General features: G+C 51.6%; 1 protein-coding gene across 2 annotated transcripts; it reads left to right on the top strand.

Moving 5' to 3' along the window:
* Nucleotides 1-4917: 4917 nt before the first annotated feature.
* SYNGR1 (synaptogyrin 1) lies at nucleotides 4918-22168 on the top strand (the record flags this gene model as incomplete). Of its 2 annotated transcripts, none has more annotated exons than XM_080623490.1 (4): nucleotides 4918-5016; nucleotides 17028-17265; nucleotides 18718-18863; nucleotides 21297-22168. In XM_080623490.1, the coding sequence occupies 4 exons, from the start codon at nucleotides 4918-4920 to the stop codon at nucleotides 21513-21515; spliced, it is 702 nt and encodes a 233-aa protein (XP_080479616.1). In that variant the 3' UTR covers nucleotides 21516-22168. The 2 variants fall into 2 exon arrangements, with proteins under 2 accessions (XP_080479616.1, XP_080479617.1); XM_080623491.1 differs by lacking the exon at nucleotides 21297-22168 and adding an exon at nucleotides 20040-20165.
* Nucleotides 22169-24075: the final 1907 nt, after the last annotated feature.

Genomic DNA, 24075 nt, shown 5'->3' with positions numbered 1-24075 from the left:
ACAAGCGGCTTTAATAGTCGCCCCGCCCCCGGGTGACGCAGGTGCGTGCCGCGCAGGGCCTCGCGAGAGCGACCACGGGGCGGTGCGCGCGCGGCGCTACCGGTAGGGAGCGGGGCCAAAAAGGGTGCGGGCTGCGGATGCGCGGGAAAATCGTACACGCTGCGTAAAGCCCGTGGCATCCCCGCGTTATGGTTCAGACGTATATAGTGTCAGTGTGTCCCACGGCAGTGCTCCTCCTCAGATAGGCTTGAGGTGTGCTTTCCGTAGAAATAATGGGCTTGTTCCAAGCAGGGAGTGTCTGTCACAGCGGAGCGTCCCGATGTGGTGTTGACCTGGTTTTATTAAACAGCTCCGGAGCCATAGGAAGCTGTAATGACCCCTGAGGCCTGACAAATATTCATTGCAATTTGTAAGAGATGTTATGCAATGTGAAGAAATGCAGTAACAAGAAAGAAAGAATAAGGTAAAATCGGCTTCACTGCTGACACTGGCAGCCTTTACTGTCGCGTGTATTTCAACATAGAGAAATAACTTCTGTCACGCAGAGACATGCTCTCAGGCCGATTGTGTGTTGTTCGGGGGCTGTGCCCTGCTGCGTATCCCCACAGTGCTTGGTACAGCACAGCGCCAAACTCAATCAGGGCCTCTGTGTGCTACTGCTGAGTTAATAATGAACAATAAAAACAATGGCAATGTTCAAGTTATGCTGCGAGAGAGGAGCTGCAAACCAGACTTTCTGTGGAAGCTGTCTGGGGCTGTTGTTATCCACCCTGTCATTTCTCTTGCTCCACTTCCCATTGTTCCGGAACATGGATGAGCATCACCAGTGCCAGCTGTGGCTTGGGACACATTGGCTAGCTGGAACTCACCAACACGGGAGCTGGCACCCGAGTGGCTGTTCAGGGAACGGGCGAAGTGGAGCTGAGGTGAAACCTGAGCAGGGAGGGCGCTGGGGGACAGCAGATAAATTATTCACTTCCCTTCCATTGACACTGGGAAATCAGATAGGACCCAGCTGAAGAAGCTCCTTCAAGCTTCCCTGGATTGGGAACTGTATGAGCATCCTTGCAGGATAACTGATCATAGAATCAGCTAGGCTGGAAAAAACCTGTAAGATCATCAAGCACAACTGTTACCCCAGGACTGCCAACTCCACGTCACTAAGGTATCCGTATTTACAGGGTTTTTGAACACTTTCAGGGATGGTGATTCCACTGCTGCCCTGGGCAGCCTGTTCCAATCCCTGACCACCCTCTCTGTGAATAAATTGTTCCTAATATCCAGTCTAAACCTGTCCTTGTGCAGCTTGAGGCCATTTCCTCTTGTCCTGTCTCTTGTTACTTGAGAGAAGAGACTGACCCCACCTCACTCCATCCTCCTTTCAGGTAGCTGTAGAGAGCGATAAGGTCCCCCCTGAGCCTTCTCTTCTCCAGACTGAACCCCCCAGGTCCCTCAGCCATTCCCCATCACACTTGTGCTCCAGAACCTTCACCAGCTCCATTGCCCTTCTCCGGACCTGCTCCAGAACCTCAATGTCTCTCTTGTAGAGAGGGGCCCAGAAATGAACACAGGATTTGAGGTGCAGCCTCACCAGTGCCCAGTACAGGGGGATGATCACTGCCCTGTCCCTGCTGCCCCACTATTGCTGGTACAGGCCAGGATGCTGTTGGCCTTCATGGCTGCCTGAGCACAAGCTGGCTCATGTTCAGCCAGATGTGATGCATAGCTCTGGCTGAAATGCCCCTCGAAGCGGCTTTGGTGCTCAGCCAGGAATTCCTCGTAGCTGAGGAGGGGGAAGGAGGACTGCCATGAAGGACCTGGAGCAGAGCCACCTCTGAAGTGTGTGTGTGTGTCTTTATCCACCCTGCACTCCTGCAGCCAAAGGCTAGTCCCTTTGGATGAACGGTTCCTGGCCGCTCACTCAAAATGCTGGAGTGTCACGTTGACCCCAGGTCAGTCTGAGAGCCTCAGCTGAGGTACTGTGGGCTGAACTCAGGCTTCCAGTAACAGGCACAGCATCAGGCATCATATGGCTGGTAAGAGCCCAGCCAGCACAGCTGATGGCCACGTCCTGCTGCCTACAGCCTCTCACTGAGGTGAGGATGCAGGACACGAGCAAAGTGAGGAAGCTGATGAAGCCAAGGGGTGGCTGAGGTGGTGATAGATATAACCACAAGGTTACCTGTGGAAAATAGCCAAACTGCTGAATAGTAATATCCACCCCCACCACATCCAGAGGCTGAGTAAGTTGATATTTTTGTGTTATAATAAGGAACATGGGCCTTAATTCACCTCTGCTTGTGGTATGAGGGGATGCAAACCCAAGGCCGTAAAGATGGTACCCAGAGCTGGGTGGGCTGGACCTTCCAGAGTTTGCCCTCAGGATCTCCTGGGGCTGACAGAGAAGGATATGTTTGATAAACACAACACCATGGGGAGGTTGGTGCCACCGAGAATGTCTCCTGCCCTGCCTCCTCCCTCCCTGCCCAGGGACCGTGGCACCATGCAGAAGCCATCCCAATTCCCACGGCAGGGATGCTGACGGCTGACGGCATGTGATGTAAGTGCTGTACAATATGGTTGTATTGAGTTACTGCGAACGTTAATTAAACAGTTTGAGCAAACACCTACCTATGGAGCTAAATCCTGCCACCAGCTGCGGCGGTGTAACAGCTAAGGCATTCAGTGCAGGGAGGATGGTTACACAGCTAGCATGAAGTAATTAAGAAGAGAATATCCAAGCATTAAACATGCTTAATCAACTCCCAGAGGCCTTCCACCTCCCATCCCCTGTTCTGCTCCTTGCAGGTTAAGTCAAACCCAGGGCTAGAGGCTTTGCTGGAGGGACTCTCTGTCCAAACCTGCATGAAAAAGCCCGTACAAGATCAAGAGGTGTTTTTTAGGAGGACATTTAATTGCCTGCCCTAACCTGGATGACAGTGGGAAGGGAACAGATACGAACAGGAGGGCTGAGGGTCCAGCTGTGCTGGCATTCCAGCTCATCTTCCCCAAACAGAGGTGCCTCATCCCTGCAAACAGTCACGGTCAGATTGGTTGGGCTCTGAGCAATCTGATCTGTTTGAAGATGCCCCTGTTCATTGCAAGAGGAGCTGTACAGGGGGGTGGACTAGGTGACCTTTAAATGTCCCCTCCAGCCCAAACTATTCTCTGATTCTGGATGGATGTGATGGAGGGGTGTCCATTCCCTGCCTCCAACCTGCCCCTCAGAAGGTGCCTCAAAAAGGACGAAGAATGGCTGCTCACTTTTTAGGGTGCTACTTCTAATGTGTGATGAAGGGTGAACTTTAAATGCTCTTTATCTCTCCATGCATTTGCCTCTAGCTCCTGCACTGTGCTCTTGAGTTGTGGAGCCCATTCATAGGCTCTGCCAAGAAAATGGATTGAGACTCAGGGAGAATGCAATGGTGGTAGGGGGGATCAAGCATGTTCCCCATCCCACTGCTCTTCCGTTTGCTGCCTTGCTGCTAACCTGACTCTGCATAGGTGTGACCTGGAGGTGAGCAGCACATGAGCCATCCAGCCAGTCATCCTGCTTCCTCAGCCTCCTACGTGCTGATGGTTGGGTGCAGCACCATAACCCTGCCTGAGTCCAGAGCAGAAGCAGCCAGTTTTGCTGCGTACCTGGCTTGTTTGGCCAGGTCCAAACCCTGTTTCTCCAGAACACCAGAGCATTTGAGACACGTATCTCACAAAACCAGCCCTATCCACTCTTCATTTATTTCTTCTCGTTCATTCATCTCCCCCACCATTCATGGGGATTTAGCTTTCAACGTGTATCTGAGCCCTTCAAAGAAGTCCTGGTGCTGTAAACCCTTACAGAGTGCTCACAGAGTTCCTGCCTTGCCCTTGGGCTGGCTGCCTCCAGCAAAGTTGCTGCCTGGTTTGAATTGAATATCTCCATAATGAAGAGCTGAAGATGTCCCATGGTATGCCTGCTGGAAATGCAGTGCAGAGCATCTCTGCTCCGCTGTTGCAAGCAGTTGGCCTTCAGTTGTCTTCAGGCTGAAGCGGACAAGCAGAGTCCAAATGGTTTTGGCTTCCGCTGCCGACCTTAAGGAACCATGTTACAACACAAGGGCTTGCTTTTCCTTTCAGTCCTACTAATATAGATTACTGGGGACTCTGCAGAAGGCAGCGAACAAAAAGCACAGGCCAGGGAACTTCAGTAGCCCCTAAGGCTGGATGGCTTCTCCCAGGTGGCCGTGGTGGTTCTGTGGGCACTGGGGAAGCCCTGGTGCCTCCCAGGGCTGCAGCCTCAGGGATGCGAGGTGCACATCTTGTAGTCTCTGCCTCCAGGAACCAGCGGGTGTCACCAAAAATCTGGACTCCCCACGTTTTCAAAGGCAAAGGGCCTTTTTCCTGCTGTGTCTTCCCACGGACATGGTGCCTGTAGGGTGAGAGATGTCTGTAAGGTGCAAGATGTTAGAGATGGGTGCCCGAGGCTTTGCTGCAGGGCGATTCTGGGGCTCCCCAGGCCCCTCTGCCAGGGAGCAGGCGCCCGGTGGGGGTGCAGGCAGCTCCCGACGGGGAGCACGGCTGCCTGCACCTCTTGGCTAGCGGGGTCTCACCCGAAGGTCGAGCCTTATCCCTACGGGGGCTGCAAGCGGTGGAACACTTGGACTGGGCTGTGTGGCGGAGGGGTGACGAGACTGCGGGCTGGCCGGTCTCCATCACCCCCCCAACACACACCACGCCGCACCGCCGTCGGCGGGAACGGAGTGGGTGCGCGCTCCCGGCGCGGCGCGGCCCCGTGGGCGGGAGCGCGCGGCTCGTCGCCGCCGCCGCCGGGCTGCCAGGCACGGCTCGGCTGGGCTCGGCGCGCTTCGGCTCCACTCGGCTCGGCTCGGCTCAGCACGGCCCGGCAGCGCCTGCCGAGCCCCCCGCCCGCTTCCCGCCATGGACGGGGGCGCCTTCGGAGCGGGGAAAGCCGGCGGCGCCTTCGACCCGCAAGCCTTCATCCGACAGCCGCAGACCCTCCTGCGGCTCCTCTCCTGGGTAAGGCCCCGCCGGCACCGGGGGCTGCACCGGTCGGGGGACGAGGGGACGGGAAATGTCCCGCCGGGCTGCGGGGGGCGCGGGGCTCCCTCCGGGGCGGGCAGCCGCTGCTCGCCCCAACCCCGACCTTTCTGCATACCTGCGTATGTCTGTATACATGAGATTATGTTATATGCTATATGCCATTATATATCCTTATATATTATACATTCTGTTTATATCTTATGCATTCTGTGTTATCTATTATACATTCTATATTATATAGTAGTATAACTATGCTATTATGTGTTATATATTTATTATTTTACGTTTTACGTATGCATATATATCTATCTATATAGATAAGCATATATCCGTTACATATCCACACATCTAGATCCATACACACGGAGAAAAATATGGATATTCCTCCATCTGTATCTCCGTACATATATGCATGTATGTTTGGATACATGGATCTATTCCTGGGTTTATACACCTCCATAGGTATATATGCCCATATGTATAGCCACATATGTGTGCACACAGCTCTATGTATATAAATATATCCGTGTGTATGGATATAGGGCCATATAGTTATAGGACCATATGGGGTGAGAGCATTTTGTTTTGGGGTTTCTTCCCTGGGGAGGGAAGGGGTGAGCTGGGTTGGACTGTGACCCCATCTCTCTGCTCTTTTGGGAATGGTGATGAGGTCTTCTCACCCCTTCATCCCCATGCCAGTGAGTTTATAGCAGGCACAGAGAGGCAGCAGGATGTGGGGTGACAGGGGGAGCTGGCGGTGATGCTGCAGTCCTGGTGAGACTCCCCAGTGGGTCAAGGCATGGGGGGTTCTGGTTGTGCTGGGGCAAGCTGGGGGGTCGATGAGGGCTGGATGTTACTCTGTGTTTTATCCTTGTCCTGTCACCCTGCCAACCTCCTTTCCCTATAATGCTTTCCTTTCTGTAATTTGTGGGGAAGGGGGCAGACAGAAAGAGGGATCTAAGGAGGGTGGTGGGGAGGGCGCGGGGTGCCAAGGGGAAGGTCTTTCCCTCTTCCCGTGACTATGATCCCATGGCTGCCTGTGGGGCTGGCGCATATGTGCAAGAAGGTCATTGGGATTAAGGGAGCGAGAGCTGCAGCACAGAGCTGGTGGGGGAGAGATTGAGGTCTCAGCCGGGAGCGGAGAAGGGAGGGCAGGGAGAGAAACACATGCGCACCGGAGCTGGGAGGAGAGACGTCAGGCTGGCTTTGGGAAGATGAAATGAAAGCAGTGCCAGGCGGGGGGAATGAGGAGGGAAAGGGGAGGCAGCCCTTATGCTCCCGGCTGGCGGTGTGGGTAGTGTCCCTTCTGAGTGCTGTGACCCGGGGGGCAGCTGGAGAGCCCCAAGACAGCTGAGGACGTGATTAACGCGGGCGATCTGTCTGTCCGTCCATCTGCCCGAGCTTGTTTACAGTGCAGCACATCACGCCGGGAGCAGGCTGGCTGCCAGGCACCGGGCGAGGGGGTACGCAAGGGTGGAGTGGAGCCAGCCTGCATGCCCGGGGATGATGGACGTGATGTGACCTACAAAGGCTCTCCCATTGCTAATCTATGTGGCAGAATTTCCTCTTTCTCCCTCTCGGTCTGGTGGCTTGGGGTTTTTTTCCCGTTCATCCAAGCGCTGCTGGATTTTGGCTTCCCAGAGGCACCAGGTGAGGGAGAGAGCACATGAAGTATGTTTATTTTTCTAATTAGGCACCTGCTTTGCTTCAGAGTATCTCAGACACCGTCGGCTTGCTCACTGAGCTCAGCTCCATGGCCCACAAGAACTCCCCAGGCAAGGAGTGCTTCCCAGGCACTGGCTTCTCCTTGGGACCCCGCAATGTTTCCCTCTGCCCATTGGTCAGATGGCAGGAGACAGGATGGGATTTACCATGATTTATACCTGCACATTTCACTTAGCTGTGGAAATTAAAGGCTTTTTGCAGGAGCTGGAGGTGCACCAGGTCAGTGGTCCAGCATGGGAGGCTGGCCTGGCTGTCATGGCGCAAGGCTATACATGCGCCTCTTCTCTCCCAAAATACAAATTCCTTCTTCTTTTCCATCAGCTTGGTCTTATATGTCATCCTAAGCATCTCTCCCTCTGCAAAGCCGGGAAGCCACAAGCTCACCCGAGATATTTAGTTGTGGTTTTGGTCTTTATTTTAACTTGAGACCAAGAGGAGTCCTTATGGACACTGAAGTCCTTTTTCAGGCTGTCACAAGCATCACAACCTTTATGGCTCCCTCCATAAATGGGTTGAACTTTGCTGAAAACCAGACTAGTTCATGGTGTTTTGCCCTTCTCACTCCCTCTGGGAGAGGGTTCAGCACCTCCAATGGTCGGGGCCTTCCACCGTAAATCTATTCATGGCTGGGTTTTTATCCATTTGCTTTCGTGCTTCTGTGCCCTTCAGTTTAAATGGTGCTTTTCCCTCTCTGGTGTTTTCCCAGGGGTGTATTTATAGCCTGCGATCACATCTGCACTCAGCTTTTCTATTGCCAGGCTCTGCGAGCCAAACTCTTTTGGTGGCGAAGGGCTCTCACTCCCCATGGTCTCTGTGAGAGTCCTTCCTTCCACGGGCTCTTGCCCACACTGGGAGCACTTTGCTTGCTGTCTCCTGAGCTCTGATTTGCCTTTATCCTGACTGTGGTATGGATGGTCCATTTACTTCCCAGGGCAAACTGGAGATTCCTTTTGTCCTGTTTCATGTGATGAGCTATCACTGAGAGCAGAAATTCTCATGATCGCTTCTGAAGGCAGTGACCTTGTGCTCAGATCATGGCTGCTTTATAGCAGACTTTATAATGGCACAGGGGTGCCTATGGCTTTTTACCAACAGGCAGCAAAACTGGCTCCTCCCCAGGGAGCTTGCAGCCCAATTGAGATGGCGGCAGATTTCCAGGGAGAGTTGCAGTTTCAGGAGCAGATGAGGTGACCCAAGGTTATTTATGTTGCTCCTTGCTGAGGAGGAGGTGGTATAGGTTTGACAAGGAGGATGCTAAACTATGGAAAGAGGTTAGCAATTCTGGAGCATCTGTCCACAGCAACAGTGTTGTGGAGCAGCTCAGGTTTCTTAGCGCTTTGGAGGTCAGGCACAGTGAGTAAGTATGCATCTCCCTGCAGAAAGGTTGCCTGGCATGGGTGCTGGTGAGTGGTGCAGGTCCTGCAAAGTGCCTGTGTTAGGTTTGGATATGATCCACACTCAGCGCAAGCCATATCTCTGCTGCTGTCTGCCCCAGATGCTGCCTTCCCCAAATGCCCTGGGTGAAGCAGCACCTTGTAGCGCAGGGAAGTAGCCCTAATGGATGAGTCCCTCCTGAGCATCTCTGCTGAGGATGCCTCCAAGGGCATCTGGATCTTGCAGTGAGGGGACTTCTTCGATACAGCTGGACTGATTAAAGCAATATTCTGCTGGAAGATCCCGAAGGCTTCCCCACCTCTCTGTGGAAAAGGGCAGAAAAACTTCCTCCTTATTCTCAGTGGCAGTGAAGTGAGGCAACTCATCCTATTGTAATGGGTGGCTGGGTTTACTCCCAGTTTTGGTCTTTCAAGGCATTGCTCCATGCTGTGTCACTTTGCTTGCCACTGGTTGCAACACAGAAGTGTGTTCTGAGCTGAGCTGCATCACACAGCTGGTGCCCCACGGTAGATGAAACATAGGTGCATGGATGGGGTTTTACCACCTTGGCACACAGACACACAGACCTGCCTTCAGCCTGCTTAGGTGACCCAATAGCAGAGCTGGGTGACCCACACTGAGCTGGAGCTGTGCGGCTCCAGCATGGTTCTGGAAATAAAGCAGACAAGTGTGGGCACATCCCTGCCCAATCCCATTCCACCCTGACCCGCAGTGCTCCCCACAGCCGGTGCAGGGGAGCTGGGAGGCTCCTTTGCAACCCGCAGGCGTTGGATGTAGTGCTAGCTCCATAAATAAGTAAAATGCTAAATGAAACAGTTTGTTCCAGGTGCTCCTGCCTGCTTGGAAACCTGCTTGCTGGAGAAACTGAATTGCTGCTCGATGTAAAAGCCTAACAAGGCAAAAGTAACTTGCTTTTTGGAAGCAGGCCTAGCTAGGTGGTTTGAGTTAGAGTATTTGCAACTGCAGCCGCACAGGCAAAGCAGACCAGTAAAACTTGCCACGCAGACCGAGATGCTAAGTCTCCCTTTGACAGCAGGGGCACTGCCCCTCTAGAAGGAGGTCTGGTGAAGAGAGGCACTGCCTGCCCTCCATCTCCTCTTCCATCACCTTCTGCCATTGCCGCTGTGTCCCCTGGCTGGTGGGAACATGTAGACCTTTTGAGCCAGGACATGAAGCACTGTCCCCTGTCCCTGCAGGCACAGCATGGCTGAGGCAGCTCTGGCTGAGCAGACAAGGCAGGTGAAGGATGAGGACCACATCCCTGGCCTCACCATGACGGGCTGGCACCTGTGAGCTGGAAGATGGGGACAAGCCCTGGCATGGCAGGGAGCCCTGTCTCCTGCCTTGCCAGCAGGTCCCTGGCTTGCTGCACTGATGCCTGGCTTAAGATATCTTATGCCATCCTTCACCATATGGAAAGGACACCTAGTGTGGGCTTGCAGGAGCAGCTAAATTGAGCATTCGAGCCCTGGGGCCTTGTTATTCTGAAACGAGCTGCAGCCTCCACCTTCTTTCTGTCCCAGTGTTCCTTGACTATGGGCCATGATTCGTGCCTCTACTCTTCCATGTGATTTTTACCCCAGCCACCATGACTGCTGGCCGTGTTCTTGTGAGGTACATTGATGCACAATGAAAGAAACATGGCAGTTCAAAGCGCGTGCTTTCAGTCAAGCCTGAGGTACAGTTCTTCATGGGATCTCCTTCCCTGGGATTGCTCTCACTGGATTGGGTGAGAGGCCATGTCAGATGAACAATAGATGTGCGCAGCTGTGCGGTGATTTGGGGTTGGATATAGCAGGTCGTGTTGTTTCCAGCATAGCATTTCTAGAAAAGGTCTTGGGGCAGGAACAAATCTCTCATTAATGGCATTTTCAGATAAAAATATGAGAAGTAGCACATAGGGACCAGAGACTGGCAGAAATATGGGCAAAAAATACAATAATCGTGTAATCCGTTTCAAAACATGAGAGATGCACAGGTGAGGAGCAGAGAAACTGCACCATGGTGAGACGTAGGTAAGGCATCTTCTTCATGGAAAAAGATGTGAGTTTTGGACAGTCACTGTGCAGAGCAATGTAGGGATCATCTGGAAAGCATGGAAGGGCCTGGATACCACCATGGAAGTGTGGCCATGGGGAGTTGTCACTAGTAGTGTTGGGACAGAAGGTGCTGTTTGATCACAGGAAGACCTGAGTGGGACCTCAAATGAATCATAGAATCATAGAACAGTTATGGTTAGAAGGGACCTTAAAGATCATCTAGTTCCAGCACTCCTGTTTCACTAGACCAGACCTGCAGGACTGGACAGAGCTTCCTGAAGTTGCTTTTTGGGACACAACCTCCAGTTACATGAGTGGGCATCTTGCCATGGCAAAGCTCTTCCTTCCTTCATGGGGTGGCAGGCATGGCAATGTTATTGTCATTAGAGGCTTCCTGGCTGCTGGCTCAATCATCACCCGGGGCTTGGGCTGCTCTGAAGTGGGGAATACTGAGCCCAGGCATGGGCCTGATGGGAAGCAGAAGGGTTAATGGCCAGCCTGTCAGCTGCCAAGCCATGTGTGAATAAAAGCCGGCTAGCCAGGAAAGCCTGTCCCAGATCCCGTGGCAGGAATTAGGGATGTGGAGCCTTTCTCCCATCCATCACCTGCTCCGGATCAGCCCTGGCTGGGGACCCAGTGCCACGTGCTGGTATACCCTTGCTCTTCCTCTGTCCCATGCTCCATGGAATTCGGTATAAATGGGGACAGGGAGGCTGGTCCCCTCTAGCACCATCACAGGGCTCAGACATGCCGTCGAGACCGTGGGCAGGAGTCGTTTGCCACCTGCATGATGCCGACTGGAGGAAATAAATAGAGGCCGCCTGTTTCCAAGCTGCCAGTCCCATGCGTATCAAAAGCTGCATATGTTTTCTTCAAAATGAGCTAAATACAAGTAGATTTAATGATGATTATGATAATAATAATAATAATCCATGTCTGTGCAGGGCTCTCCAAAGCTTTCCAGATACTCCATTTGTGAGTGGCTGAATGAAAACGAAAGCCAGATCGTCTCTGCCAGTTTATCGTTTGCACTGTTCCCCTCTTCTTGCTTTCTTTCTAAACAGATTTATTCCTGGTCATTACCATATCAGACACAGGAGCGGTTATTGCTTCATTCTGCCTGAGGTGGATTTGATTTGAATTCCCACCAGGAATATTATGTCACCAAACTATTTCCTCTCTCTAACAGAATAAAAAGGGGGTGTGGGAGAGGGAGAGGCACCACGCAGTGCGACATAGGCTGTAACCGGAGGGCACTGCAGCGAGCTCATGCAGGCAGCTTGGCAGAAACCCTCTTCAGCCTCATCCCCACCACAGCTGTCATGGGGATCTCAGGGATGAATTCAGGAAGCAGCATGACAAACTCCTGGGATGAGGTGCGGGAAAATCCCAGTGCACTGCCGGAGGCTGGGCGTGCTGTGCTTCATCACATGATGCTCAGGAGCATCTGATGCATGGCTGGGGATGGGCAGTGTGGTGCAAAGCCTCACATGATGCTCAGGAGGTTTCTCCTGGCTTTCTGCAGGGCAGAGCCTGCAGTGGGAAGGTAGGGAGGGACCCAAGAGCCTCTCCTCTGAGGACTCATCTTTCACTTTTGCCTCTGGCAAAATCGTATCACCCAGTTTAAGGAGAGGAAAATAAAAGGTCTTTTATGGTGGGATGCAGAATTTTGCTACTTCTCTCACTGTAGCCAGCCCTGAAATGCCTGTAACAGCCAGCATGAGCCTCCTGAGAAACCAGGAGAGGAAAACTCTCAGCCTTTCCCCATCTCCTCCCTGCAGTGCTTAGCATTAAGTTCATTCTGCTGTGTCTTCCAGAAAGTTGTTCTGTCTCTCTCATCTTTGCAAAGCATCTGGCTCTGGCCTTTGCTTGGTGTCTCAGAGTTCTTCAATGAAAACAGGAGTTTAGGAAGATCATTGCAACAACCTGCATGGATGTAGTGCTTAAGGACTGGTAAGTCGAGAAACGCCAAGTCCCAGCAGCAATGCTGAGTTGGTCAGGTCTTCTCCAAGTGCTGTTTTCTGTCCCTTTTTTGAGCATAGGCAAATATATTACTTATTAAATGCGGACCTCCAGACGGGCTGAACACCTGCCCTGTTAACGTTGCTCTTGGAGGCTTAAAGAAACCCTCTCAACCTAAAAATCTAGTTACTTCAAGTCCTGTTAACTCAAAACCCACCTGGATGTGTTCCTGTGTAACCTGCTCTAGGTGGCCCTTTCATGGCAGGGGGGTTGGACAAGATGATCTCCAGAGGCCTCTTCCAACCCTAATGATTCTGTGACTTAAGCAGCCTTGCTGAAGAAATGAGGCCACTCAAGTGCACTGAGGATGGATGATGGCTGGTTTTGGTCGCTGAGTGTAGGAGAGAGGCTAACACACTCTCCCTGTGCAGGAGGATGGCCTGTATTGGGGAGCATCGGGATGCAGTGCTTTGCCTGTCTCCTGTCAGCCTTCAGACAAGTCACTTCCCTGCATCTTGGTGCTTAGTCAGGAGAGGACTCCCACCATCTTCTCCTCACCTCCTCTTTGCAGCTGGACACACATTTTGGACCATTTTATTAGTGGCTGTGCAGCGAGGATTCACTATGCCATACTGGGGTAGAAGGAACAAGCAGCAGTAACATAGAGGGGCAGGAGGCTGGTGCTGCTGGTAGCTGACATTTCTTCACAAGTGCTGCAGATGTGACGGGAACAGGAACCTAAATGCTTCATCCTTGCAAACTTGGTGCTTTGTAATCCAGGCAGACATTCATGCTGCACCTGCTGCCTGCATCATCCTTGCATGGGCATGGATTGCGAAATCAAGGAAATAAAAAAGACTTGCTCTTTCTAAGATGAATTGCCACATCAATGAGCTTCCCACGCCCTTACCAACAAGAAGTAGCTGCCACGAATTATGTTTGCAACAGTTTCTCCTGGGGGCTGCGAGATCTGGGCTCTCATAATTATCATTTTTCTAGAAAATTGTTTGTGCATCTGTCGCAACACTTCCTATGTATAGACACCATGAGGATAAAATGGGCAACGTTGCCTGTCAGCAACTGCCTCTTCTGCTGTCCAGCTCTGCCTGTCAGTCTGGAACCTCTGATTTGAACCTGCCTGTTCGTGCCCAGTCAGGGTTGTCCCATGCAGGTCAAGGCTGCTGTGCACAGTGGATCCTCACAGCGTGTTGCTGTGCCATGAGGATGGTGATAAGCTGACAAAGGGACCAAGCCTGATCCACTGCCACTGACTTTGCCTTCTTTGCAGAGCCGGTGAGGAGAGCATGGATCAGAGCTGATACAAGTGGTGAGGAAAACACAGAGAGAATGGGACATCCCTTAAGCTACTGTGCTCTGGTCCATAGAAAGCTTTCCTAAGGACAAAGAGTGCTTTGGGGTGGCTGTCTCATGGCACAGAGGATAAGCATCTGCAGTGACTTGTTCTTCTCATGAGTGAGAATACCCTTAGTGGAATCTCCCCAGAAAACTCCTCAGATCATCTTAAATCAGATGCTTGCCAGCCAATCATACCTGGAGCACTTCCAGGCTGTGAAAGAGGTTTTTCTTCGTAGGAGAGAAGTTGTGGCATCTTGACTGACCAAAGATGAAAAATGGGAGTTAGGAATGCAACCTCTGCTTGAAAATTAGTGTAAAGAGATAAAGGAAATTAGTCCCTTAGTGTAACTTGCTTATCATTAGTAGCTAGATGTGCTGAAGCTTCAAGCTGCAAACTGAACTTTCACATAGATAGACTGAGGTTTTTACCTGCTGAAAAAAGGAGACCTTGTCACTATATTCCAGTATTTAAAGGGTGGCTACAAAGAAGATGGAGACTCCTTTGTCTCAACGAGTCACATGGAAAAGATGGGGGATAATGGGTACATGTTACTCCCAGTGAGATTCCAGTTGTACACAAGAGGAAAATTTTTCACAGTAAGAATAATCAGCCATTGGAATAATCTCTCCAGGGAAGTGGTGGATTCCCCAGTACTGGGAATTGTAAGATTCAGCTGGACAGGGTCATCTTGTTGAGACTGTGCTTTTGCCAAGAAACGTTGGAGCAGATGTTCCTTGAGGTCCCTTCCAACCTGGTATTCTATGATTCTGTGATTCTATGATTAAGTAAAAGGAGGCCCCAGGGCCAGTTCGTTCCAGAAGATAAGGAAACAAGGAAGGCCACTACCCCGTCCACAGAAGCTGCAGCCTTATAGATAAGAGAAGAAATGGTCCACCTAGAGACTTTGAGAGACCCAATGGAGAACAAGAAGATGCCAGACCCTAATGTTATTGTTGGACTGAACAGTTGTGTGAGGGATAGGAAACTTAGATTGTAAAGGGACTTCTTGGTTTGGGGTCCCTCTCCGGAGGCACCCAGCTCAAGATATTTCTAGCACTGTACCACTCAAATAAATTACATTCTTGGATTTAAAGCCTGGGACTCTGCTATAGGATACCTAAGGTGGAGAAGCATCGTTAACAGTTATGGAGAGGGAAATGCCCCTCTGACCTTCTGACTCTGAGCTGCATCTTTGCGATGTGCCAGCACAAAAAGGTATGAAAGAGCAAATGCAAAAAGGAATTATTCTGCTTCTTTCCCTCGAAGATGAGAGCTCTTTCAGGTCAGCAGCAAGCCCAAAGATAAGAGCAGAGGGAAAGATGTGTAGCAGGATATGAGCAGAGTAAACAGAGGTGTCTCTGGGAAAAGGCCATTACAGAAGTTCATTCACCTCAAAAGAGTAAGCAGGGAGTTGCTATACAGCTAGCTTCAAGGGTTGGCCTGACTCAGGGAATCAGCATTTTACTGGTTTTGAGCCCTAAACCAAAACTGAACACCAGACTATGCCACGTTTGAGGCTGGTTTTAATCTTCCAAAGAGAAGATACACTTTCTGTGTAATGCTGTGGAAATTGGGGCACCTGCTCTGTAATTCCAATATATGGAGGTTGGTACTTCAAGTGGCAATATCACTGCTGGTCCTTACATCCTTACATCAGGATGTCACTTCAGGAGTCTGTCAGCTCCCCTCAGGTTAGAGTATCCCAGTGTTACTGCCAATGGTCCTGGACAGACCTGTCAGCCCAGCCTGTTGTGAAGGTGTGCGAGGCTTCCCACTGAAACAGCCTGGCTGTAATTGTGTGCAATTTCGCTGCTTTCCAAACCATTCATGCTGAAATTTTGAAGACCAGCCTTTGCTTCAGGCAAAAGAGAGTTTTATTTAATCTTCATGGGCAATTTCTGCAAAGTATGATCAATCTCAATTTTCAAGAAGAAGGAGGAGGAGGGCAAATCAATTGTTTTACTTCTAAGCTTAAAAAGCTCTTGTGAACTTTCAGAGAACTCATACAGTCCCCGCGCTTAGAAGCACTGGCTTGCAGTGTTTTTAGTTTAGTTTAGGTCAGACAGCAGAGGTCTGTGCTGTTGACCTCAGACATCCGACCCCACCAATGGTAGGTGGTGTACTGAGTTGGCATTAATCAAAGGTTAATTTTCCCTGCACTCATAAAGCTGCTTCTCCACCTTCTGAGTTGCCTGTCATGTCCTCTTCTGGTGCTTGGCTGGGTTAAGTGGTACTGGGGTCCTTCTCACCTCGCAAAACCCCAGACCTACCTCCACTCCCTGCAGGAGACTTGGGTACCTCATCTTCTTGTGCGTTGCTTCTCCTTGGGGATTGGGTGGTGGTTCCAAGGGTGCCAGGCTCCTGTTGTTCATACAACTCCCAGGCTAGCAGAGTGCCCTGATGATGTCCCAGTGGACATCATTCATATGTTCACCCCATGCTTGAGGTCCCCTCTCCCATCTGCTTGGGTCCCTTGCAGGTAGCCTGCAGACAGGCTGTCCTTACTGAGGATCTCAAGATGCCCTGCAAAGAAAACTGTGTACATGCTGCCTTAATCTTCCCCTCTTTCTCCTGTGTCTGTGAGGGGAAGCTGTTTATTTGAGATGTAGGACTGGGGCTGCTGTAAATAGCTCTCTGCTTTGGTGAACTTGCTGTGTCAAAGAGGGACAGCTTTGTGGCAGGCGATGAAGGCTAAGCCCGTGAGCAAAGATTAGACCAGCAAGTGCGGATTATGGCATTTCTACCTGGACTCATCCTTAATTCTGCCTGATTTAAAATAACATGCAGTGGCAGTCGCGGTGATGGGTAGGGAGGACTCATGGTGGGCCTGCCAAGTGGACCTGGAGGGGGAATGTTTGGCCCATGAAATCCATGCCAAAGGTTCGAGGGTGTTGGTGTATGGGTCAGTAGGCAAAAGGATAGGTGGTGTCATGGGCAGGGCTGATGGAAAACTGTGGGAGATGGGGAGGGCAGTAGCCCAGCAGAATGGAGCTGCAGAGCAAGCAGGGTGGTGGATTGTGGGAGGGTAGATGGGGAAAAGAGCATAGTAGCTGAATAGATAAAATTAGTGAACAAATGCGTGGTAGAAACAATGAATTCCTAGAAGGGAAAGGAGTGGGTGGGAGAATTAAGTGCAGACTAAGAGGATTTCCACTACTTGGAGCCCTTTATCCGTACCAAAACCATATCCCAGTTTACACTCCATGTTGCCTCCCTGTGTGTCTGTGGGAAGCCACCCTTACTGCAGACTGTGACTGCTTTACATTGCTTTAGATCAGATGAACAAAAAATTCTCAATCTAAAAGTGTCCTGTTTTAAGTTAATCCTCAGAAATAAAATGAGACCATCTCCCCAGTAAATTTGTCATGGCTACAGCCCAGGCAGCAGGATATGAGCTCAGTAGAGCCTGTGAAGGGTGTCTGTCCCCTGCAGAGCTCTGCTCCTTTGTGCTGGTCTGGAGAGATGGGCCTTGCCCTGACCTATCTCCTGCCTCTCTCCCTCCCCACCAGGTGTTCTCCATCGTGGTGTTTGGCTCCATTGTCAATGAAGGGTACGTGAACCGCGCGGATGAGACACAAGAGCACTGCATTTTCAACCGCAATCGCAATGCCTGCAACTATGGCATTACGGTGGGTGTCCTCGCCTTCCTCAGCTGCCTTCTTTACCTGGCTCTGGATGCCTACTTCCCACAGATCAGCAGCGTTAAGGACCGCAAGAAGGCAGTGCTCTCGGACATCGGAGTCTCAGGTGAGCTTCCTGGCCAGTTGGCCATAGTGCCCCTTTCCTCCACTGGCAAGAGAGAGGAGGGAGTTTCTGCCACCCTGCAGGCCAGGTCCCTGCTAGCAGGGAGGTCTTTGAGTTCCTTGCTCTTTCAAGAGGCTTCCTTTCTGTTTTCTTCCCCTTTCTCTTCTCAGCCAATCTGGCTGATGCCTTGCTGCTGCGAGGCTTAGCTCAGGGAGCCCTTTGGGATCAGCAGGTCTTGCCTCCCTGCATGTTTGTGCTTGCTAAGGCCAAGTGTTAATGCCTCTGGAGATTGTACTTCCTTCTTTTTCAGCTCCAGGTGATTGAACCCTATATATTTTAACATAAAAAAATGTTGAGGGTTTCATGCAGACTGACTGAACCAGTCCTCCTGGGTTATGTGGCATTACCCATCTGAATAGCTGTGCAGGACCACATCCAGCCCTGAGGCTTACTAACAGTCAGTACTTAAAGTGAGATCTCTCCATGCCCAGTACTGTGTTGAAGCGACAGACAGTGCCATGGTGCGTGTGTACGTGCATGTGTAACACCAGTCAGCAGCATCATGAGGAGGTGCTTTGTTCTCATGCTGTGATCCCGAGTTACTCTCTTGGCTTACTCCAGCCATATAAAGCAAATTTCTCCACATTAAGCTGTCCCCCATCCTAGTTTTTCAAAGGGGCTAGGAGTGGAGTGAGGGCAGGATTGGGTGCAGTACCTAGACTTGTTTAGGACTTCTGGCTTTCAAGTTTGTTCATGGTTAACCCCTTGCTGAGTGGTCCTGTGTACATCTCACAGGAGAAGGGGAAGGACTGAGCCCTGTTTTGCTGCCTCTTAGGAGTGCCCATTTCCCTCACTGCCAGGTAACTGTCTGCGGCTGGCAAAGAGAATGAGTCCCGCTCCTCCCATCTTCACCCCTTTCCCAGGGGTACAGCATGTTAATGATCCTTCAGCACCTTTCCTCAGTGTGAGTCCCCCAGCCTGTGCTGTCCTGAGCAAAAGCCGGTCTCTGTGCAACTGCAGGCTGGCTGCTTCCCACTCTTCTGCAGCTCCCTTGGAAGGAATTGCTCTTTGCTCTTCCTTGCAGCACAAGGTTGCGAAGCAGTGACTGTTTCAGAGAGCCTGGGTGATTGCTTCTATACTGGAAGCCCTTCAGGTTCCCTCCCAAGGCCACATGCAAGTCCTGTGATCAATCCAAACGCAAGCAAATGAACTCTCCTGAGGTACTCTCTGCAGACACCTATCGTCACCTTGACAATTTAGCTGTCAGCTCACATGCCAGCTCACTTGGGCTTAGACAGGCTGCACAGTCAGAGCTTAGCCCAGTCTGCAGCACACTTCAGGGTCTCATAGAGTTGAAGTTTCCAGAGACACATGGTGTGTTTATGTTCTGTTCACACATACCTTCTTGATGTCTCTCCCTTTCCCCTTTGGCATGCTGGTGCTCATACAACCCAGCCTTTTGGGCGTTCCTCTGGTTCGTTGGCTTCTGCTTTCTGACCAACCAGTGGCAAGCATCAAAAGAAGAGGACAACCCAATGAATGAGGGAGGGGATGCAGCCCGAGCAGCCATCACATTCTCGTTCTTCTCCATCTTCACCTGGGTGAGTACAGCAACCATGATGTTGGATCAAGTGTCCTGTTCACTTTATTAGCTTGTTGGGAATGGAAGGTGACTAAGAGTGATTGCTTCTGAGATCTCAGTTCGCATGGCTTCTAAGAAGGAAAGAAGGGGGAGGAGGTGGCTAGGAGATAAACTTGGGAAGCAAAGACTCAAAAACTTACATGAAAGAAGTTGCTAATAGGTGCTAGAGCATTAATAAACAGTGGGAAAGAGGGACCCATATCCCAGTAAGGAGTGTCCATTACAAACCTCTGATATGACCCTGGGCAAGCAAACACCCCAAGCATCATTTTCCCTGTGCATCAGAGGACTTTAACAGCATTTTCTCCTCACAGACGCTAAGTAGAGAAGGGAGCTCCAGGTCAGTGGTTGCACCCATCTCCCTCCCTGCTTTGCTCCATCACATGAAAAGTCGTCAGTGGCCACAAGAGGCTGCAGTGGCTGTCTCTCTGGGCTCTCCATCTGCACCCACACTGCAGCACTGCCTTAGGATCCACACTGGGATCACCTCTTAGGAAGGTCATGGTGCTGTTTGCTCTTTCCCCAGCAGTTCTGTATTGCTAGTTCCCTGGAAAAATAGTGTGTGATATAAATATCCCCCACAATTTCCTCCCATCTCTGAAAGCACCAAACCCACGTGATTTTTGTCCAAAGTCACAGGATAGTGCCAAGCAGAAAAGTATTTTAGGCCAGTCTCTATGCATAAGTCCTTGTGCCTTTATCTTCTCCTCTCCTTACAGGCCCTAACATTGTTCAGAGGCCAGGTAGGTAAGGTGCTGTAAGACCACGAAGCTGTCAGAGGAAGGGGGGCTGCAAAGGGTTTTGCGGCCAGCAGCCTCAGCAAGGTGACACCAAGCAGAGGCAAGGGCAGCAGCATGTGCATGTGTCCCATGAGCTGTGCCCCGCACTCAGGTGCTGCTGAAAGCCTCTTGCAAGCTGCAGCAGAAAGTGTGACAAGGTGCAAGGCTTTTGAAAGAGGTCTCTCAGACCCTTTTGGAGGTGCCACCATCTCCAGTGGTCTTCCCTGATGCATGGGCTTGCAAGTGGATAAATAGGCATCCTCTTCCCCCAGATCCTTGGGGGTTTTATTTCAGTCAAACATTCTGGTTTGCTCTTCCTTACTGATTATCCTTCCCACACCCGTCTCTCCTCACAGGCCTCCCTCACATTTTTGGCTTTCCGGAGACTCAGAGACATTACTTTTCAGGAAGAGTACAACACCCTGTTCCCTAACTCCCCATCCTTGCTGCCTTAGCGCCCCTCGCTGATGGGGGAATTTAGGGGAAGGGATGGAGGGATGCAGTTGGAGGAGGTTACTGACCAGAGACAGTTCCAATGCCCTGACCATCGGTGTGTAGTCACTGTAGAGCACAGGGTGGGAAGACATGGGCCACTGAACTGGAGTGGGGTTGTCCAGTGAAGGGGGATCTCCCTCCAGGGAGTTGGAACTGGCAATTTTTTCTCCTCCTCCTCTGCTCCCTTCGCTCCCTTACCTGTACCCTAACTAATGCTGCGTAACACTGCTTGTTGTGCCTTTCTTATGATGACTGCTCAGACCTAATACGTCAGGAGATGCCCTCTGCCCCAACCATTTTATCTCCTCCATTTCCTCCCAGCCTTTATTCCCCAAAAACCTCTTCCTCCATCACCTGCTAGACTGCTCACCTCTATCAGGGATGCCATGGAACAAGAAGCCATGCCTGCTGGGGTGTGCGATTCAGACCCCATCCTTGGACTCCCTTAGTCCACCAAACGATGCCTGAAGTGCCTGGGCTAGGAGGCAGCAGTATGCTTGCTAACCGTCCCCTCGTCTGGGAAGCAGCCACCTTGCCTCCTGCTGCTCCTTCCCAAGATCTGTGCTACACCCTGTGGAGGGGTGTTATAGGGGATGACCACTACCAGTGGCCAGTGAGGGGGTTATAGGGGATGACCACTACCTCGCTACTCCAGGTCAAATCTTGCTCTCCTTCCTGGCCTCTGGCTGTGTACTTCCAGCCTGGCAGGTGAACCGTCTGCTGTGTTGCTGAAACACATTGCCTTCCCAGGGGCAGGAGGGGCTGAATGGGATAACCACATGCCAATTGAGCCTCTGCGACCTGTGCCATGTAAGTGAAAGCCCACCGCCAGGCAGGAGGTTCCCAGCACACCCCAGAGACAGCGGGGAGCCTGGGCAGGCAGCTGAGCTTGCAGCCATCCCTCCTCTCTCCCAGCGGCTGGTGCTTTCTATAGGGTATCTGAACCTCCGTGCTCTCAGGGGTGTTTCACCAGTGGTCTGCCCCATGGGCCTTGCTCACTAACCCATAACCACTACTAACCCCACTTTTGTTTGTTTCTCTTTCTTGGTATGTTCCCTCTCTCTTTCTCCCCTCCCCTCTCTGCTTCCTGTCTCTTCCCTCCCCCTCCTCCCTTAAAGGTGGGCCAGGCATTCCTGGCGTATCAGCGTTTCCGGCTGGGTGCCGATTCGGCCCTCTTCTCCCAGGACTACATGGACCCAAGCCAGGACTCCGGCATGCCTTATGCTCCCTACACGAACGAGGAGGATGCTACAGATGCGGTGGGGACGTACCAGCAGCCCCCTCCAGCAGATGCTTTCGACACCGAGACACAGGGGTACCAGACGCAGAACTACTGAGCCACCGATGCCCCTTTCCCTTCCTCTTTCCCTTCTGCCCCCTTTCCCACTGCCGGCAGAAAGCCAAGGCACAAACCAGACACGTGCATAGTGGCACAAGAGGTGGCTCTCAGCTATGCTCCAGCCTTCTGGGTCATCTGTTTTTATTTATTGTTTTTAAAAAAGGAAGAAAAAAAAAGAAAAAAGGTTTCCCCATCACCTCTTCCTTCTCCTCCTGGCCAAAACTACCTGCCAGAACCAAATTCTTCCAAAATCTGCCACCACATTTTTATAGGAAGGTCCCCCCCTTCCCTCCTCTCCCACCTGTCTCGCTGTGGAGGGGAGAGTCTGGCTGTGGGCAGGAGAGGGGCTACAGCACCAGCAGAACAAGGGAGAGGATGTTGGAGGCAGAAGAGGAGTGAGAGGGACCTTCCTAGAAGAGATGATGTTGCTAAAGGCTGGAGTAGATGTGGAAGCATCCGAATTGGGCTGCAGGGCTTGGTGGCTCCGGGAGAGGTATGGTGTTGGAGTCAGCATGCAGGAGTGTGAGGGGAAGGGAGTGGAAATGGCATCCCCCATGCAAAGACAGAGGGGCATTTCTCTGCCACATGCTAGTGAAGGAGGGGTGCTAGAAGTTTTGGGGAGAAGTGGTATGAGGGGGTGTACAATGAGATAAAATGGGAAGGGAAGAAAGCAGATTTACAGGTACAATCAGAAACCACATGCATGTCTGTAGGTTACAGCAAAAGACTGGGCAGAGCAGAGGGGCGTTGCCATGAGAGTCCCTCCTTTCCCAGCTCCCTTGGACTGAGGTGGAGGTGATTCCCCTCACCTCTATGTCCTGCTCACAGCTCTTCTCAGATCAGTGTTTGGTGACGGAGGAGGGGAGTCATGACCCGTCCCTGGCCCCCAGACACAGTGCCTGTGGGAGGAAGGATGGAAGAGTTTGGCTTCTAAGGTGCGCTGAGAGCCCATGTCCTGAACTGGGCTGGTTTGAGGAGGTGAGGAGAGCTTTGACATTTCACCCTGGCAGGACAAGTAGAAGAAAGCCAGTTTCTCTCTTCACGTCCTGCTGTACCCTCCTCCATTCCTCTGCTACCACAGTGCAAAGCCTCTTGCTGACACCATCTTTATAGCACACAGGAATGGAGCAGGACTCCCGCTGGAAAGCAATACTGCTGCTGGGATGTCTGGCTCTTGCACAAGGGATGCAACCAGGCAGGGAAGAGTTCTGCCCCACACGGCTGTGCTCTGCCTCCCACTCAGGTGGGGAGGAGGTCTTGGTCTGCAGTTTTGGCTGGGGACAGACTTAGCTCTCTGAAAACTGGTCGTCTTGTACTTGCCGTAGTATAGTGCGTCTTCTGCAGCATCTCAGCTCCTGGCTGTCTTTAAAGCCTCGCCTAGGTGGCAGTAGTGACTCTCAGATAGAGCCTTGTATGCACATCATTACACACTCCTGATGATTTTGCTTCAGGTAAAAAGACACAGCTGTGGAAGCACACTCTTCATTCCAAAATAGAAGTAAGGTCTATGTGTGAAGAAGGTCCCTAAAGGGAAGTAATTCAGCAATAGTCACCTGGACAATTCACCCCAGCCCAGACATCTCTCAGAGCACAAGCAGCAGGGTATGCCTTGCAGCAGTGAGGAGCATCATCCTCCAGGCAGCTACCCTGCACCATGCAACACTGGCCCCAGTAGCAGAGATCAGGAGCAGATGCATAGGTGCTCCCGGTGAGCATCCAGCCTATTCCCTGTAGCACCCTTAGGAACTGGGAGGATGGGACACAGGTCTGGCCTGTGGCTTTGTGAACATCTCACATCTTACCAGGCCTTCCCTTTCTCCCAGTGTGATTCCTCTCCAGCTGCCCCACAGTCATAGGAAAGGGGTAGAAACTGTAGAGCTGCAGGCCCCAAGAGGGAAAGGGGGTAGTTGTTCTCTGCTGTATATAGGCACCGTTTCTAGCTGCTTCTAACCGCAGACTTGTGCTGCTGGTGGCTGTCCCTATGGCTTGTCCTCCCCATGGCTTGCACCCCTTTGCTGGTGGTTAACCAGTGGTGAGGATAGGAGAGGGGGACCAGCTAGCCCCATGGATGCACCAGGAGGGACTGGGAATGCATCCCTTGCTCTGTGGCTGTCAGTGAAAGCAATACTGTAAATAGGAGGGTTATTTTTTGGAGGGAAGCCCCTTGGGCTTCTTATTCTGTGGGCTCAGCCTAATATTTAGGCTTGGGAGGGGGTTACTTTATTGAGAGAAGTTTGTTATGACTTGGGGGGGTCCCTCCAGTCCATCTCTCCCACCGGGGGAGAGGAAAGAACGAATGACAAAGGTAGAGGAGGAGGAGAAAAACTAGTTGTACTCACCCAAACTCATCTGTGTCATCCTTCATGTTTTCATTTTGGGTGTGGAGGGGAACCAAGAGGAGGAGGCGGCTATAAATACCCAGCCCTCAGCACAAATATGTGCTGTACTTTTTGGGAGGAACTGCTCATCGCCTGTCCCCAGTCCTTAGTGAGGGGGTGAGGGACCTGGTGCATGAGGAGACATACAGACCATACGCGGGGAATCTAGCTGGGGCTCTG

This window comes from Psittacula echo (genome assembly GCF_963264785.1).
Source record: "Psittacula echo genome assembly, chromosome: 1".
Taxonomy (NCBI): domain Eukaryota; kingdom Metazoa; phylum Chordata; class Aves; order Psittaciformes; family Psittacidae; genus Psittacula; species Psittacula echo.
The sequence above is the reverse complement of the archived record's forward strand: the minus strand, read 5'-3'. Positions and strand labels throughout refer to the sequence as shown.